Here is a 17,443-nt window from a genome sequence, read left to right as displayed (position 1 = left end):
AAATCAAGAATAAATTTGTATTTTATTCATTTCAATTTGTTTCTATGGTAACTATTTCCTTTTTTTAACGGTAAATTAAATATGAACAAACTACCGTTTTTTAAATTACAATAAATAAATTACAAACTTATCCTCAAACTATTTGCTGGTTTTTTTCTTTTATATTAAACTTTCGTTTTGCAACAATTCATAGTTTACTAATAAAGGATTCAGCACTTAAGTATATATATAATAATAATCACAAAAAAGGCCCTTGGATCTCACAAGGGTTGTTACTAATATTGGCTAATCAGCATTTGGTCATACCCCAAGAGCCCCAACCCTTTGAAGAAATACCACCCCAAGAGCCCCAACCGTTTCCCAGCACCACTACTTTCATATTACATTCGTTGTTCGGACCAACCGCATCCCAGCCTCCTTTTTTCGTTTCTGTTGTCGACGATTCCCATCCTTCACCTCCTCCTCCTCGACAAACCAACTTTGCTCTTTTCATATCGTTGAGACGACCTGCTTCCGCTTTCCTTTTCTTATTGTATTTTGACATAGGTTTGTTTGAAGCTACATCAGGTTTCGACAAAACAAACAATAATTCCTTCAGCTTTGTCTTGTCAATCTTACCAACAGTGTAAGATGAAATGTGCTCAAGAGAGAGGTGGATGCATTTGTATATCTTCTTTAGCTGAGGTTCTCCCACTGCCCTAGATACGTTTTCAGATCGATCGGTGAAATCCTCTACCTGCATCATTGACGCGGCTATGTTTTGAGAAAATGTATCTAAACTAGAGGATAATAGTAGGTAGTAACGATTCAATTACACTCATATGGCTAATTTTGGAATCCCATGTTTTGCGTATCCAGTATCCTTGGTATGAGCTCGCACATAAACCTTTGCGCCACAGATTCTCCACTGATGCTAGCTACAACACCGGAAAAAAGGGTCAATTTTTCTAGTTCCATATGAAAAAGATGACTTTCTGTTTCTGGACCTAGATCATATGAGAAACTGTCAATTTTTGTATGACTAATTAATGGGGAAGCCTCTTGAAGACTCTTCAATATAGAATTTTCCCCCTCTTTTGGGGTTTTTAATGAAATGGCACTAAGCCGTTTTCCCAAAAAGAAAAATATGAATTTGTTTGGATGCTTTTTTTACAATAGAGAATTTGTTAGGTAAGAAATTCATACCTTCACTAATAGATTTACAAAAAGCTCACCAAGGGATTCTTTATTCTCCTTCCCATAGCCATGTAAGCTTTTGACTATTTTCTCCACATCCACTGGATTAGCTCCATCTGGTATCATTAGAACGTAAAAATTCTCTTAATTAATAGAGATGGCACAGTTGCACAGTTCTCAGATCTTAATAACATCCTAAATTCATGGTGGTTTGAACAGTCCTCTCTAGGCAGGTATAAGGATAAGACTGCAGTGGTTCAAATGAAGTGTTAAATGTTGAATACAGAATTTTAAGTACGGAAACGAGTTAAGTCCGAAAAATTAAATGAAAATATCTAAGCAGAACAACATCTCACAGCCATGACCCTATCTTAAATCATGGCATTTCAAGTGAGAATCGAACCTAAGACATCCACCTCTTAGGTAAAGACTCTTTCCACTTGAGCTATATCAAAATTTAAAGTACTTTATATCTAAGATGATTTGATAAGATGTGAAACTATTGTGGAGAAAGTAATTAAAGACTATTTTGCCCTTATAGTACTGACATAATTTGTTTAATTTTCAGGGGTTAAAGTAATCTTTTGGACGTTCTCGCCGGATTGCTTACCGAGTTAAGTTAAGTACGACCATTGCTTACCGAATTATTCTAGAATTTTTAGCTTAATTTGAGTTGAATCTAAATATTTAAGTAATTTTAAATAACAAATATGAAATTAACTTAATTCAAATAAACAATGATTGTGAGTTAATTCATCATATTTTCCTATAACCTACGCAGTACGCACTTACAAGTTATTACTTAGAGGATATTGAAATACCACCACTTATCATAGCTAAGAAATTCTTGGTGAAAATCGAAATTGATGATTTTTGTAAATTACATTCCAAAGTAGAATAAACTATTCTTTTACCATAATCCTGCAGTAGTTTCATTAACGAGAGGCTGTGGCTAATACCTTTAAACACCACCGAAAAAGGAGGCAATATAGGAGGCTTGCAAGTCTGCAAGGCAAGGAAATTGCATTAGATCAAGACGATAACTGTTGTTTACAGACAAAAGCATGAATAAACCTCAAGCAGTAAGGGGAAGAGATGAAAGAAATAAGCGAAGGAAGATGTTTAGACTTTTCAATTTGCATGGCACTTGTGATGGTCAACCAAAATCAAGTATAGAAACATTTAACGTGTGACCAAACTGCAGAATCTCTGATGGTATGTTATCCATCATATAAGGGACAATGATGGGGATTCTACAAATTGCAATAAAATTGGAGAATGTATACCTAACAAAGCAAGGAGAGTTAGCATATAGAAGAAGCCTTGAAAAAACAATAGTCAAATTCTTCTAGTTTTGGAGAGGGAGAGAGAAGAGATAAAATAGTTTTCCATGAGTAAAAACACCCAAAATAACTGTGGGTCAGCTGGATTGTCACATCTACATTAAAAACCTACTTTGACTACTAGAAAAGTAAGGGATTTAGAAAACTCAAAAAGCACATAAGAAGCACGCCAATTGTATATCAGCCTAACACTTTCTGATTGCTTCTTTAATCAGCTAACATGAACCAAGAGCTATGTGAAACAATAATAACATATGTAATACCCATACCTGCAAATGAAATGCAACCAATGATATTATGGATAAGGAGTTCAGAGTACGATCTTTTGAGCTGTTTATATCATGTGCCTTTGCCCAAGTTTTCATCTAAAATTAAGAAAAAAAAAATATAGTAAGATGCAAATCTGTAGGATGAAAATAAAACAAGGAATATGTAGGAAACAAATTGAAAGGTAAACAAATTTTAACAAGCAGATCCATCTGTGGGTAAATTCTTGTATATTCATAAACATTAAATCTAGTAGATAAAAAATTTCAACATTCTGATAAATTTCTGTCCCATCACTTCAAAATTTGAGCTAAATAAAGTGACCCGCGACTTCTTCTGATCCCCTTCATGATAGCCAAGCTCTAGTTATTTGCCATGTGCATCAGAATGCACCAAAAGAGAACCAGACACTATAATCACTTTCTAAGGCCGCGTTATATGGAGGGACTCTTGCACTTTGCAGTAGTTTGCCTTCTAAGCATAACAAATGTTGATCATATGTTATCAGTAAGTTATGTTATACCTCATTACAACCAGAGTTTTTTTTGCTATATTACAGGTTTACAACCAAAGGTTTAGTGTTAGTAAATTATGCCAGTATTGAAGACAATGGAAGAGTATATGAGAACACGTGTTTATATGAGACCCCACAAATTTGGAGAAAGTTTCTTCAAAGCATTGGGTGTCCTCCAATGAATCACTGAGGAGAGGAAATGTGAGGATTCCTTTTGTTGAAAGTTCCATATGGCATCATCATGATTAGGTCATTTCAGCAAAGGTTTTTGTTTTGAACGACTGTGTACTGTCACCCTTCCAAAAAGGATTAAGTTTGTTAAGGTTTTGTCAACATTTCCTGTTTTAGTGGCAAAAAAGGCATACGAAATGCAAAGAGATTCACTACAAACTTGTTGAGTCATAATTCTTTTCCACTGCTTCGTTTACAAAAAAAAAATAGTTTGAGAACAAGAAAACTAGTTATAAAATGGAATAATGCAAATAAAATTATTCATACAGGATGACAAACATGCAAGGGATTTATGCTCAGAAGATAATATAGCTGGCGATGCAAAATAAATTTCTTCTTGCATCGTCATCCACAACTACATGTATGGGTGCATAAAAAAAGTGAGTATAGTGAACACACGGAATAGGAAAGATGAGAAGATGTTTGTTACCAAGAAACTTAGCCTCTGGAATCTTTCATCGATGGAAGAAACCATGCGAACAATCTGAGATTTAAGAACTCCATCTCTGTTCTCGACTGATATATCGCATTCAATGCCAGTTCCATAGTCAGCAACTTTTAAAATAGGTACCTTGGCACTCAAGATTGGCTGCACCCCAGTAACATGACCTTTCCCTACAACACACACATGCATTGGCTACTCAATTTGATTCTATCTGAAATCAAAGCTGAAGTAAGTTCTTTACGTGAAAAGGAGGACGATCAGCATAGAGTTAGTCAAGTATGCAGAAAGATTATGAATGGTTCTCACCAATTGAAATTAATGAGTCTGGTTCTGGCAAAGGTAGAAAAAAAAAATCATTATCTAGATATTCATATAAATGTAGAGCTGAGAGTATATCAGCTACTAACTACAAGAACCCAATTATTGATGAAACAAAGCTTGTATGCTCAATACAAAAACTAGTTGGATTAAATAATTTAAATCCATACTAGAACCCCATAATTCTAGTATGGGATCCAAGTCCCATTAACTAACTCTCACCCTCACTAAATTTGGTAATAACAATCCACCACACTCTAGGAGCCAACGTCCACATGAGTTGGTTGTGCGGTAACCGTTCTACCATAGGAAGAGACATTGCTGCGAGACGTAATGGACGGGTACCAATGAAACAAACTCCTAGGGTTTGCTAGAAATAGAAGAGGATGGGAATAGAAGAATAACCCACAATATGAGAATAGAAGACTCGATGTTTTGTATTTCATAGATAATGAAATTGATTACATAAGTTCCTATTATAATAGTTAGTCAGACCTAATTATATAATAACTAATACTAACAAGGCCCATTAGGTCAAGCTCATCTCTTAACATGATGGTCTTCTTCATTCTAATAGCATATCTCATCTCTAAAGAGAAAACTAGTTACATCGGTAAAAAAGGAAATGCAATCAAGACAAAAGGAAACTAAATGTCTCCTCAACTAGAGTTCATTTATGGAATACGTCAACAATGGGACTTAATACCGACATTTAAGTGATTGAATCTCCATAAAATGCAACCTACTTAGTACTTATAGCTAATTTACAATTACATACTCCTTAAGTTGAGTAATAGCTGTTTTCATTCCTAGCTTAGATACATGTATATAGGAACTTGAACTGTTCAATCTTTTTTTTTAACAAAGTCTGTTATAATTCTTATGCAACATATGAGAAACATGATAATTCTTCATCTTTATTTAGTTAAATCATTTAACTTAAATGTCTATCAGTTTAATATGCCTTGTACTATCATGGTGTTAAGCATTATGGGTAACAATTATAACTGTGTTTCTTGTCACCCACTACCTTTATATTTGATCTTCAAATCATCTAGAATGATTTTCAACTAGACGATTACATAGAATGCTTGAGCAACATGGATTTTGATTATATCTATGATCTTGCCACTATATTTTGTTTTCCGCTCGTCCATGTAATTATATTTCTTTTAAGAAAAACAATAACCTTTATGATCTTCTATCCACTGAGGAAACTACATAGTAACTTTTATCATAAGTTTCTACAAGAAGAGCATAACTATATTTTAACAAAATATCTAGTCTTGAAAAGGCTTTCAGTTTTCACCAATGGATCATTGAGTAAGATAATGGTGATGAGATTATCTTGGATAATTGATGATGCTCACCGCATGATACGCCTAGTTGAGTCTGATAAAGGTGAATTCTTAGATCAAATCTAGATCTTCTTTAGCTTCTACAAAACCTACATTTGGATCAAAAGTAGATATTTGCTCAACATTCAATTTCTTTTGTTGGTATTAGTAATCAACCAATGCCACCTTAATATTGGAAATTACTTTAACATTTTGCAAAAAATAAAAACGTACTCTTCCTTAGTTCCATTTTCTCACACTTGTTTAGAAGTCTCTTTTTAATCCATGCTACTCGTCCCTCATTCCAGTTACTATGGTGTCATCTACATAATGCACCTTTCTAATGACTAATAAGCAGCATTTAGTCTACCCAATATTTATTCATACCCAAAAATCTTCATGACTTCAGTAAGCTCCCAAATTGTGTTTTAGGTGATTGTTTTAGCTCACAAAATGCCTTTCTCAACTAGGGAGTGTTTTACCCATAAGGTAACTTTATCAACTTGCACATATTGTATCTTTGTTCTTTCATATACCTGCTGAGACAATGTATCCGTTTCAGAGGAAAAAAACCTAAATAAAACATGTACATCTAAAGTCTCTAGGAACCAGCAGAAACACGGTTGAGTAGACAATAAGCAGGAAAAAAAGTGTAGCTCCTAAAAATAGAAAAGAAGGCCTTGTTGATCAAGAAGCAAGCACAGAGAACATCCAGTCTCTGACCATAAATAGTTAGGAATATTCATGTGGTAACATAAAGATTTTCAGGATAAAATTTAATTTTCTCATTAACCATTGAACTATATATGATGAGACAAATACTAAACCAAATAGGATTTCTAAGAATAATATAGCATTAATAATTACTTCAGTACTTTCTGATGATATTCCTTCAAAACAGATTAGGGGCATAATTGGCGTTTAGACTCGTCAAACAAAAAGACATTATTAACTAAAACTATAGATGGTTAAGTTGCCAAGCAAACAAAGGAAATAATCTACCAAAATATGTTTGGGGTAAGGCTTGAAACATATCACATTCCAGCAAAAGCAAGAAGGCTAAAGTGTATTAGTAAGCATTAAGAATTACTTTGAAGTGCATAAAACTTCTTTGCAAACTTTCGAAGAACTTGAATCCTGCTCTCCAAAGGAAAATCAGAAGTGCCGTCACTGAAATTGACAGATAAATCAAGATCACTTTTAGCAGTGAAGATGTCCATTAAGAATGAGCCAAAACCGACAACAACCGGTATCTCACCCAGCTTCCCTGAACAAATAGCAAGTGACAAAACTGAATTGGTCAATCCCCATCAAAACACAGTTGCGAAGGCATGAACTAACAAATTATCAATTAATTATCACACAGGTCAATGGCACAAAAAAACGTTGAGAAGATGATGAATTATGTCAGAAACATTAAAGGTTAATATTAGGATATACTGCTCGTAAATTGGTTTTGTAATCAGTTCTACTGCTAACTCAGATTTTGAGCCTCCTGTAGTTTTAATGAAGTTTCTCTTTTAAAACAAAATTAAAAAAACACAAGAAGAAATCTCAAATTTCCCACAAAATTATAAAAAGACTCTAATCACTAACTCCTTAGTTAATTTTCAGCCAGTTAGATACTAAATAATAATAGAGTCTAAATAAAACTCTAAATGAGATATTTAAGGATGAGGATTAAAACAGAAGCCTTTGTATTTAGAATAAGATTTTAAGCTAGAATTTTAAGGATACATATAAATATTATGAGGATATGTAATTCTTCATCAATTCTTTTAGCTCATCATTTGTAATGTCTAAATATATATTCTACATTCAATTTTATGCTTTATGATATGAAGAAATACAAAGTCAGTCATGTTCTATGTTATCTTGTAGTTTTTAAATAATCTATATTTAATTTTAATTTCAATCCTTTTATCTTCATTGTACTTTTACCTTATCAAATATTTTGTTTATGATTTTGGATAAATTGGTGCTCTTTGTTTCATTACATTTACAACATAACTATTCTCATGTTATTCTTTTAATATTACGTTATGAGTATTCTAACTTATAGCTACATATTCCCCTTTACTGTTATATCTTATTTTTTAAATAATAAATATTAATCAAATTGAATTTGTTTTATTATTTTTATAAATTTAACATCAATTTAGATAATGAACTTCTAACTTATTTTTATGAAGATTTTGCAATCCTTGAATCAATAATAGTAACAATCTACATGAAATCAAACATGTGCTCTAAAGTTATTCAGAAACTGTTGAAATCAAATTATGCAGAAATTCTTAAGAAGCCCAATAAATGTGCACGAGGTAATAGTTATTAGAAGAATGGTACAAGAAGTTACCATAAATTTCCTTTGATATCTCATTGAAAATCCGCACCAGATCTTTTCTATTGTAATAATCACTTGCCTTTGGCTGACCATTAACATAAATATATCCTAGTAGTTCCTCAAGTACAAGTAACTGTTCAGCACTGATTTTGTATTTCTGCAATCTCTTCTTCTCAAGCAGTTTAGCCTTTTTGCGCAAGTCTATCAAATCAAAGTCAAACCATTCAATTAATTCAGTTAGATGCATCATAGATATATGAAATCACCAGGTGTGTAAGATCGCAATATTGAATCGATGATTAGGACAGCTATAAGTTATTGAGCAGCCAAAATCATAGATGTTTAGTGTGTAATGAGATAAACATAGCTAAACACATGTATTGTAAAATAAAATAGCCATATTGTATAAGAACAAAATCAAGTCTCAAGAATTGACGTGGCATTCCAGATTTAAATGAAATTCCAGTTTGGATGTTGAACGTTCAAAACCACCCAGCCCATGGGTGACATGATGACCTACACTAGCAAGTCCCGAATATGCAAATCAAATCAAGTTGGGATCACTGACCTTTGTCCTTGATTACCATGGCCTATAACCACATGAATCAAATCAACAGCCAAAGCACTTTATTGGTATGGAAAAAACTTAAGGAAATTTCAAACTCCCACGTATAAAATGTATCAGCTGATCACCGGTTAAATCTGCAAAGCAATTACTTTACATGAGTCACCATAGAGCAACAAAATCCTCCATTGACAAAAGAATGTTTATGAGTGACAAAAATAACGAATTTTTTTGTAATGCTGCTAATGCATAATTCATTTAAAATGAAAAACACCTTTTATTAACAAATAAAATCTGCAATGCATAATTAGAAGCAGCTATATCCTCACAAGGATATATACACTTAAGAGATTATATCAGAGTCATGACGGATCAAATATGTATTAAGTCAAACAAGCAAAGAGGGCTACCCGTATAACTCAAAAACCAAAATAAAACCATGACAGGAAATGCAATAATGATGATATGGATACCCATTTTAATAAAATGCTCCATTTTTTTAAGACTACAGCTCAGGTGACCAGAATTGTAGTGAGATTGTGTTCACCAAAAACAACCACAACTTTGTATGGCCCCAACAGGAAACACTACCATACATATCTCTGTGACATCTATCCAGCCCACTAACTTAATCCACCCTTCTTATATGTGGGTGTTCCCATTTGAAAAGTTCAGCAAATCTAAAACCTTCTTACTCACAAGGTTTTTACAACTAACAATAATGATTTAACACTCTATTTTTGGGGATAGCATAAACTTTAAGATTAAGAATGTTTATAATCTTCACCCCCATATTGAGATTTATAACCCATTTTTATCATGGATGAAGAATCCTAAAGCATCCGGTACCTTGAAGCCTAAAGAATTCCGCATGGTTATCATGCGCATTCATCTAGCCCCTTAATCATTAGCAATATACATCAACATAAGATTTTATCTATAATGTACCAGTATAAACCTATTCAATAGATTCTGCCTTATTTTACTCATAGTCAAACAAGCCAGCGAAGAAATGATGAGTGGAAAAACTAGTTAGTAAATTTCTAAGAACTTACCAGTTACCGCCCTCAATCATCTTCTTCCACAAAAAATAACTAGACATTTTAAAATCAAAATCTGACGAATCGATCTTGAATGAAGAATAGTGACTGTTACACTTGTTATATTTTAGGGTTTAGGGTTTGTAATGTATAAGCAATCAGGGGAGGAGTGAACATGGCTGGGCTGGCTGAGCATTTCTTTGTTCTTAAAAGAAGTTTGTCTTCTTACGTGAATTTGTTTATTTTAATCAATTTGTCGCCGTAAATAAACAAATAATTATATTAAAAAAATATGAAATTATTTTTTAAGTTCCCTCTTTTACATTACAAATGCATATATTTACGATTTTAGCTGTAATAAAAATTTAATCAATTGGGTTTAAGAAATTTATTTGTAATGAAACTTAATTTGGGTTTATAATCTTAGCGGTAATATAAATATTTTTTTAATTATGATAATTTAATTTAATAAATGTCACTTAAAATAAGAATACTCATTTGTTGAAATCGAATGAAATTTCTAGCTTTAAATATTCAATTGGGCCAATTTTTTTTTTTAAGCATTGTTAAGTTAGGTAGCCTTTTTTTTTTATTAAAATTAATAAAAGTTTTATAAGTTTCTAAAAAATAATATAAATAATATTTGCATTTAGGAAGAAATTCTGAATAGTTTCGATTATCATAGTTTTGATTATTTAAAAAATCAAAACTAAAAAATCGAAAAAATTATATCACTTTAATTCGATTTTTTAGTTCTTGATTTGAGTTTAAAATTTTTATTTTTTTAGCCTATTCCAAAACCGAATCAAATTTGAATATTTTATATAATAAATTATGTATAATTATTTAATTATATGTAATAAAATATATAATAAAAAAATGTATTTGAATTCGAATTAGTTTAAAATTAGAATCGAAAATGAAATTTGAATTCGGTTTATTCCAATTCGATAAATTATAATTCGATGACGAATATTCGGTTCAAACCAAATATTAAACATCTTAACTATCATTTCTCTTATAAAACACCTCAATAACCAAAATACTAAAATACTTTATATTTTATTATTATATATTAATATTTTTTAAAAATTTATCTAAAAAAATCATTACCTTCTCAAAATTATCACTAACCATCCATTTCAAATAACTAAGATTTTCTTATCTCAATTGGTGCCTTTTGTTTTGTTTTGTTTTATCAATATGCAATTATGCAATTGTTATTTTGCATTTAAATCAATGATAAGTGTGACATGAATTGCTAAACTGCCCGGGAGAAATTCGAGTAAAAAAAGATAATCAATAACAAATGCAAAACCTGGTTTTCAAATCGGCAAATACATAACAATAATAATAAACTTGATTTCTAAACAATAATGTTGATGTGTTTTGTAGTAAACAAGTCTATATATACAACATTTCTGATGAGTAAAACAAAATAATGTCATTACCTTGTGAAAAAACAGAACCAACCGGCCGCCGGCGAAACCTATTCAACAAATACTTCCTTTTTATGTGAATGAGAATGGGATGAGCCACCACTAATTCCAGCACCACCACCACCACCACCGCCGCCGCCGCCGCCACCTTTTCTCATCCTTATAAGATCAGTAAACCTCTGCAACAAAGCTCTCCTCTTCCTCGGCGAATGCCGTCCTTCACTGTTATCCGTATCATGATCAGACTCCAACTGTTCAGCAGTATCTTGATCAGAATGCAAATCTCCCTCCGCCGTATCCATAAACTGCGACGACATCCTTCTATGAACCGGCGTATGTGGCGAATTCGGAGAATCCAATTCCGTATCAAATATCGAACCTTTCAACGCCTCTGCTCTCGCTGGATCATCTTCCTCAGCCACACCAAATACTTTATCACATTCCATAAAATCATCTTCATCGAATTCACTCGTCCCTCTTTTCAACTCACTCACGTCGAAACTAAACGTTTTGAATCTCTTCTTCACGTTATCCTCCTCCGCCGCCGCCGCACATTTCTCATCCTCCGGCGGCTTCTTAGGAAGAACCGCGGCGGTGGCGGAAGAAAGCAATTGCTTTAATTCCTTTATCGTTTCCTTACCTGCCGCTTCGTTGATTCTAAGCCGTTCGTTTTCAAGAGTGATTATGTCTAATGATTCGTCTTTCTCGGCTAAACATTCCTTCAGCGTTGAGCATTCTTCTTTAGCAATGGCGGCTTCTTCTTTAGCTACATTAGCTTCTTTCAGACCCTGTTTCAGGATATCTCTCAGTTTATGATTCTCTTCTCGTAGGGTTTTAATGGTGGTTTCATTTGCTTTGAGAGATTCTGCAACTCTGGATGTTTCTTCTTGAAGTAGACTCTTTTCATCTTCTACGTTCTTGATACAGATGACGAACCCCATTTCTTTATCGTTCCATGCTAGATGGGATTCTTCAGCTTCTAATCTCAATCTTCTGATTACGTTTTTCTGGAAATCGATTTCTTTCTTCGAATCGTCTAATTGCTTCTTGTATTTATCATCGTTGTTTCTTAACAATTTCTTGAATTGTTCTGCTTCGGCTTTCACTTGTTCAAGCTGTAATCCTGTCAATGAAAGTTTCTCCTTGGTTTGATTTGATTCCGTAGCGACTTCTTTTAACGCCATGGCTAAATCATCCATTGCTTTCTTACTCCTTTCTTCTGCTTCTATTGCAGATTTCAGCTCGTTTCTCAGTGAATGGATTTGTTTTGCTTTTTCTAATGCAGCCATTTCTTCATCTCTTGCTTGTTGAAGCTCGGCCTGTAAACTCTCGATTGATTGTTTCATTGAAACGATATCGTCGTAGTTTGTGCGGTTATCTTCATCGTTGATAATGGATCGGACTGGTAAGTTTCTTTCTAATTTGTCCGTAAGAGAAGCGATTTCGTACCTGGATTCTTCTAGCTCCGTCTTCGTTTCCTCTAACAGTTTCATTTGAAAAACAATTGTTTCCATCGTTTTCGCCTCTGATTGCTTCACTCTCTCCAGTTCATCGGTGAGGTTCTTAGCTGCGATCTCTTTTTCCGATATCAAGTTCATAGCACGAGCCTCGGATTCCTTGAATCTGTTCAGTTCATTATTCCTCTCCGCTAAGATCATCTCAAATTCTGCTTTCGCCTTCTGAAGATCGTTTTTCATTGACTTTATATCATCCTCTTTCATTCTCATTTCTCTTTCGGAAACCTCAATCGATTGTTTCATCGCATTCATCTCCGCTCTCATCTCTCCAATTTTCTTAGGAGACAATTGTCTTTCCTCCTTCCGCTCTTCATCATCATCCTCTTCCTCCGGTAACTGCTGCATCCTTGCAGAATGTCCTCTCTGTTCAATCAAATAAATCTCATCATCATCATCAATCCATAAACATCTTCTTAATCTTAACAATACAGTAAAAAGAGAAAAGAAAGAAACAATACAAGAGACGAAGAACGATGGATCTTAGAAGGATCGTCTCGGTCAACAGGTTTAAGTGCGTTTGAGTCAATCTGCGTTAATAATGTATCTCTTCTACAAATCTTGGATGCAGAAAAAGTCCTGGAAAATACAGATTGATGGCTCCTTCCAGAACCGAATCTGAAAAAAAATTCCGAAAAATCACAGAAAGGTTATCATCAGTGGCAGAGATATATCGGTCACGAGCAATATACGCCGCAGCCTCAAATCCAAAACAATCAATGGCTAGCTATATAAAGTAAAACAAGGAAGGAAGGAAGGAAGATTCATAACGACATTGATCCTATAAATAGAGAAAGGAAGATTCAATTCAATTCAAACAAGGTGGATCATCCATGACGATTCTTCGTCATCTTCTACGATAAACAGTAATCAGTACCTGGATTTTGAACGCATCATGTTGAAATCGCCTTTATCTTTGGAATATTATGCAGATTTGACAAATGATATATATATATAAGATAAGAAAACTTGCTCCCAGTCGCAATCGCAATCGCAGGCGGAGAAGCGATTGAAGAAGAAGAAGTCCGCGGTTGGCGGGTTTTACAACTAAAACGAACTTTAAGTAACGGCAAGACTAAGTTCTGTATGTGCTCACACGTTGATTTATATAATAGTATTTTTAGTTAATATTATAATGATTTTACTATATTAATCCAAATAAAATCATCTCAAATCTTTTAATTTATACTAAATATATTAAAGTGTATTACTTATTATAGATAAATTATATTCATATTTTTTTTACTAATATGAAATTATATTAATGAATTGCCTTTCTCATGTATATCAAATAATGAATTTGTGTTAATGTTTATTTATGTCTATTTTTGTAATTCTGTCTATTTTTATTTTTAAAAGAAAATAAATATTATTTAGATAAGATTTGAGAATTTGATTTTATGAGTTATCTTAATTACTCAAGATATATATGATATTTGATGATATAATAATGAATGAATAAAAAAAGAAATGATAAAACGTTAGGTGACAGTTGACCAATAATGGATTAAAAAATGAATATTGAGAGATGATATGACTAGTTTGGAGATCTAATTTTTTCTAATTAAAATAATTTAACGTGTTGTTCAAATAAATGTCTAAAAAGAGTAGGTTTAGTATAAAATATACTTCACCAAATCTATCCTCCAGCAGTTGCATTACTCCAATATAAATAAATAGGATGTCCGGATTGCTTGTTTACCTTTACTCTAACTAAACTTCACTTTGTAAATATCAAACTAAGTTTTTTTTAAATCAAATTGATCTTAAAATGAAACAAATGGAGAATGAAAAATCAAAACATAATAATTTGAACAGGTCATTAATAAGTTAGATTGAATCAGTAAACCAAATAATAATAATTTAATTGAAAAATTGACCAACTAATATAGAAGTATTCTTAAATAATATTTTAGATAAATGATTGTAGAGGAATTTCAGTAAAAGGATGAGAAAGATAATGAAATAATATTAGTTGAAAAAATAAAATAATTTTTTATTTTTGTTTTACTTTTTTATTTTTTCAACTAAATTAATGAGATAATATTTTATATATATATAATTTATTTATTTTAGGCTTAAGATTCACTTTTTACCTGTGCGTTTGAAAAAATATTAAATATATATTATTATTATTTACATATATATATATATAATTAATTATTTTATACCGATCAATTTTAAAAATTTATAATATAAATTAATAAAAAAAACAGTAAATAACATATAATTACAGAATATTATATTAATTTATTTAAATAAATAATAATAATTTTAATTTATAAAAGGCCCAATTACCATTTGAGGCTCGAACTTGAGTCGTTTTTACCGTATAAGGCTCGAACTTTAATTTGAGCCCTACGACGCTCGAACTATCAAACTTTTGACCATTTGAGGTTTTTTATTAAACTTCCGTTTGCTCCGTTTATTTTATTTGACATGACATGGTGTAAAAAATTAATTTACATGCACCCTCTTTTCATCTCCTCTTCTCGCCCACCCTCTTTTCGTCGACTAAACATGTTGAGTCATTTCTTTTATGAATTTGAAGAATGATTATGAGATAGAAATGTAAGAAATTGGATAAAAACTTTGTCATCAACCAGAAGTTTGCAGCAGCGACTCCGAACAAGCAAATTGCTCCGATTCCATTTAAGCTCTGTTTCCATATGTTCAATCCTCCAAATTCAATATCGCTATCATCGTCTTTTGCCTTGCCGTGATAATCGTCGGTGACTTCTACACCGTTGTTCTTATCATTTTTATCTCAAACTGGAAGGAATCCATATCAATCTGTGGTTACGGAGACCAACTTCTATATAGTCTATTTTCATTTCAAAAAATTCATTTCCCTCGTTATCTTCTTATAGGAAATTTGAAAATTTATATCATGTTTGGATTAGAACTTTAGAGTTTCCACATTCTGATCAAAGACGATCTCTCTCGCTGAATAAGAAGAAGACTCGATTTGAACTAGGAGATGAATTACCTATTTTGGCGGTCCGATAACAAATTATTAACAGAGAAGATGAAGAGGTTACATTGACCGAGAAGAGGTTTGGTAAGAAGAATAGAGAAGATAAAGAGAGAGACAGTGCTTCTAAATTTTTATTTTTTTTACACATTTAGTTAAAAACAATAACTGTAGCCTAAATTAAAAAGAAAATGTTAAATAAAATTAACGGAATAGACCGAGTTAGTAAAAAAAAACCAAATAGCCATAAGTTTAATAATTGAACCCCATATAGTTCAAATCAAAGTTTGAGCCTAATATTCAATGTTTTGGAGTAATTGATTTAAATTTATTTATTTTACAAGTATAATCTTATTAAAATTAACAGTCTTGGAATATTATAAATATGATAAAAGCAACATATTAACATAAAACATAAGAAATTTAATTAAACAACACCATCCATGTTAGCATATAGATAGGCTTTATATTAAAGTAGATAAAACACACCACCAAATCGACCCATAAAGTATTCATCCAACACAAGCCCAAAACAAAAAACTAAAATTAACACAAGACCCACCACATCTATATACCATAAGACAAAACAAACCCTAAAAGAAGACAGTCTTAATAAACCCATACCTAAAACACAATCAAATCAAAGCATTAATAATAAGATTAAGCACGCTCGCCCCTGATCCTCCTAGCCAGCTGAATGTCCTTGGGCATAATGGTAACACGTTTAGCATGAATTGCGCACAAATTGGTGTCCTCAAATAGACCCACAAGGTATGCCTCTGCTGCTTCTTGAAGAGCCAAAACTGCATGACTCTGGAAACGCAGATCAGTCTGCACCACACACACACAACAAACAACCACAATCAATTACTATTTGATAGATAATATACAATCAAATTCAACCCATGTAAAGATAGTTCTTATTCAACTTACCTTGAAATCCTGGGCAATTTCACGAACAAGCCTTTGGAATGGAAGTTTCCTGATCAGAAGTTCAGTACTCTTCTGGTACTTACGGATTTCACTGAAAACCCATTAAGATAAATCATCAGATTTGTCAATAAAACAACAAATTGTCAATTAATTAATGGTTTTGAAGAACATGAAAATCATACCGCAAGGCAACAGTACCAGGACGGTATCTGTGTGGCTTCTTGACACCACCAGTAGTTGGGGCAGACTTACGGGCAGCCTGTAAAAGAATCAATACAATTGTATTAGGAAAATGGGAAGAACATTACGCAGATAAATAATAAACAGTTTCAGAAAAGCGAGAAGATGGACCTTGGTAGCGAGTTGCTTCCTTGGAGCCTTTCCTCCAGTTGACTTACGAGCAGTTTGCTTGGTACGAGCCATCTAGATTTACCGAGTACAAGAAATTAATTAACAAACAAAATATACAGGAACCCTAATTAGGGTTTGGAAAAGCTAATTTGAACGAACGAAACCCTAATTGTAAGAGGAAAACAATTAAAAAACAATCGTTTTCCTATCGCCTCAATTTCGCCTAAATAGAACGAACGAAACCCTAATAGTTACAGAAGTCATGATTTCGTATGATAAGAACGAAACCCTAACAGTTACAGACATCATGATTCACATAACAATAACGAATAGAAGAAGATACATTCCAATGTGAAACTGTTGAACACGATATCAGAAACAAAAACACATAACAGATCAAGACCTATATCTTGTTTAACAACATCCTAAAGCCTTTCTAGTTCGAGTCACGATATCAAAACCACAAACGAAACTATGAAATCATACCGATTAAATGACAACAAAGTTCCTTGCTTCTTCTTCTTCTTCGCCCTCTCTCTCTCCTCTCTCTCTCTCTCTTGTGCGACGTCAATGAAAATTTGAAAGAACGCTGTAGCAAAAGGATATATATAAGGGGGGCGTGGTAAAGAAAGATTAATCGGAAGGTTAAGAT

General features: G+C 32.7%; 3 protein-coding genes across 3 annotated transcripts; all 3 read right to left on the bottom strand.

Moving 5' to 3' along the window:
* Positions 1 to 75: 75 nt before the first annotated feature.
* On the bottom strand, positions 76 to 9,757 carry LOC124932672 (protein HESO1-like). The gene is made up of 10 exons (XM_047473337.1): positions 9,596 to 9,757; positions 8,544 to 8,677; positions 7,988 to 8,176; positions 6,722 to 6,898; positions 3,962 to 4,146; positions 2,789 to 2,884; positions 2,136 to 2,181; positions 1,186 to 1,292; positions 816 to 917; positions 76 to 736 (listed from the first exon to the last, which is right to left on the bottom strand). Exons 2-10 carry the CDS (start codon positions 8,560 to 8,562, stop codon positions 290 to 292), a joined length of 1,368 nt encoding a protein of 455 aa, XP_047329293.1. The 5' UTR covers positions 8,563 to 8,677; positions 9,596 to 9,757; the 3' UTR covers positions 76 to 289.
* Positions 9,758 to 10,921: 1,164 nt separating this feature from the next.
* On the bottom strand, positions 10,922 to 13,443 carry LOC124932015 (WEB family protein At4g27595, chloroplastic). Its single transcript, XM_047472611.1, has 3 exons — positions 13,411 to 13,443; positions 12,995 to 13,151; positions 10,922 to 12,899 (listed from the first exon to the last, which is right to left on the bottom strand). The coding sequence occupies exons 1-3, from the start codon at positions 13,428 to 13,430 to the stop codon at positions 11,070 to 11,072; spliced, it is 2,007 nt and encodes a 668-aa protein (XP_047328567.1). The 5' UTR covers positions 13,431 to 13,443; the 3' UTR covers positions 10,922 to 11,069.
* Positions 13,444 to 15,914: 2,471 nt separating this feature from the next.
* On the bottom strand, positions 15,915 to 17,426 carry LOC124928750 (histone H3.3). Its single transcript, XM_047468997.1, has 5 exons — positions 17,278 to 17,426; positions 16,792 to 16,863; positions 16,623 to 16,699; positions 16,441 to 16,531; positions 15,915 to 16,338 (listed from the first exon to the last, which is right to left on the bottom strand). The coding sequence occupies exons 2-5, from the start codon at positions 16,861 to 16,863 to the stop codon at positions 16,168 to 16,170; spliced, it is 411 nt and encodes a 136-aa protein (XP_047324953.1). The 5' UTR covers positions 17,278 to 17,426; the 3' UTR covers positions 15,915 to 16,167.
* Positions 17,427 to 17,443: the final 17 nt, after the last annotated feature.

Source organism: Impatiens glandulifera, chromosome 3 (genome assembly GCF_907164915.1).
Source record: "Impatiens glandulifera chromosome 3, dImpGla2.1, whole genome shotgun sequence".
Lineage (NCBI taxonomy): Eukaryota > Viridiplantae > Streptophyta > Magnoliopsida > Ericales > Balsaminaceae > Impatiens > Impatiens glandulifera.
This window is presented reverse-complemented; position numbering and strand designations above follow the sequence as displayed.

Coding starts and splice junctions, on each gene's coding strand:
- LOC124928750 (XM_047468997.1), bottom strand. CDS start 16,863: ATGGCTCGTACCAAGCAAACTGCTCGTAAGTCAACTGGAGGAAAGGCT. Junction 16,532..16,622: donor CCTGGTACTGTTGCCTTGCG/GTATGATTTTCA, acceptor ATGGGTTTTCAG/TGAAATCCGTAAGTACCAGA. Junction 16,339..16,440: donor AAATTGCCCAGGATTTCAAG/GTAAGTTGAATA, acceptor TGTGTGGTGCAG/ACTGATCTGCGTTTCCAGAG.
- LOC124932015 (XM_047472611.1), bottom strand. CDS start 13,430: ATGATGCGTTCAAAATCCAG. Junction 13,152..13,410: donor ATGATGCGTTCAAAATCCAG/GTACTGATTACT, acceptor ATTTTTTTTCAG/ATTCGGTTCTGGAAGGAGCC. Junction 12,900..12,994: donor TCCATCGTTCTTCGTCTCTT/GTATTGTTTCTT, acceptor TTGATTGAACAG/AGAGGACATTCTGCAAGGAT.
- LOC124932672 (XM_047473337.1), bottom strand. Junction 6,899..7,987: donor GATATCAAAGGAAATTTATG/GTAACTTCTTGT, acceptor CTATTTGTTCAG/GGAAGCTGGGTGAGATACCG. Junction 2,885..3,961: donor TCCAGAGGCTAAGTTTCTTG/GTAACAAACATC, acceptor TCTTAATTTTAG/ATGAAAACTTGGGCAAAGGC.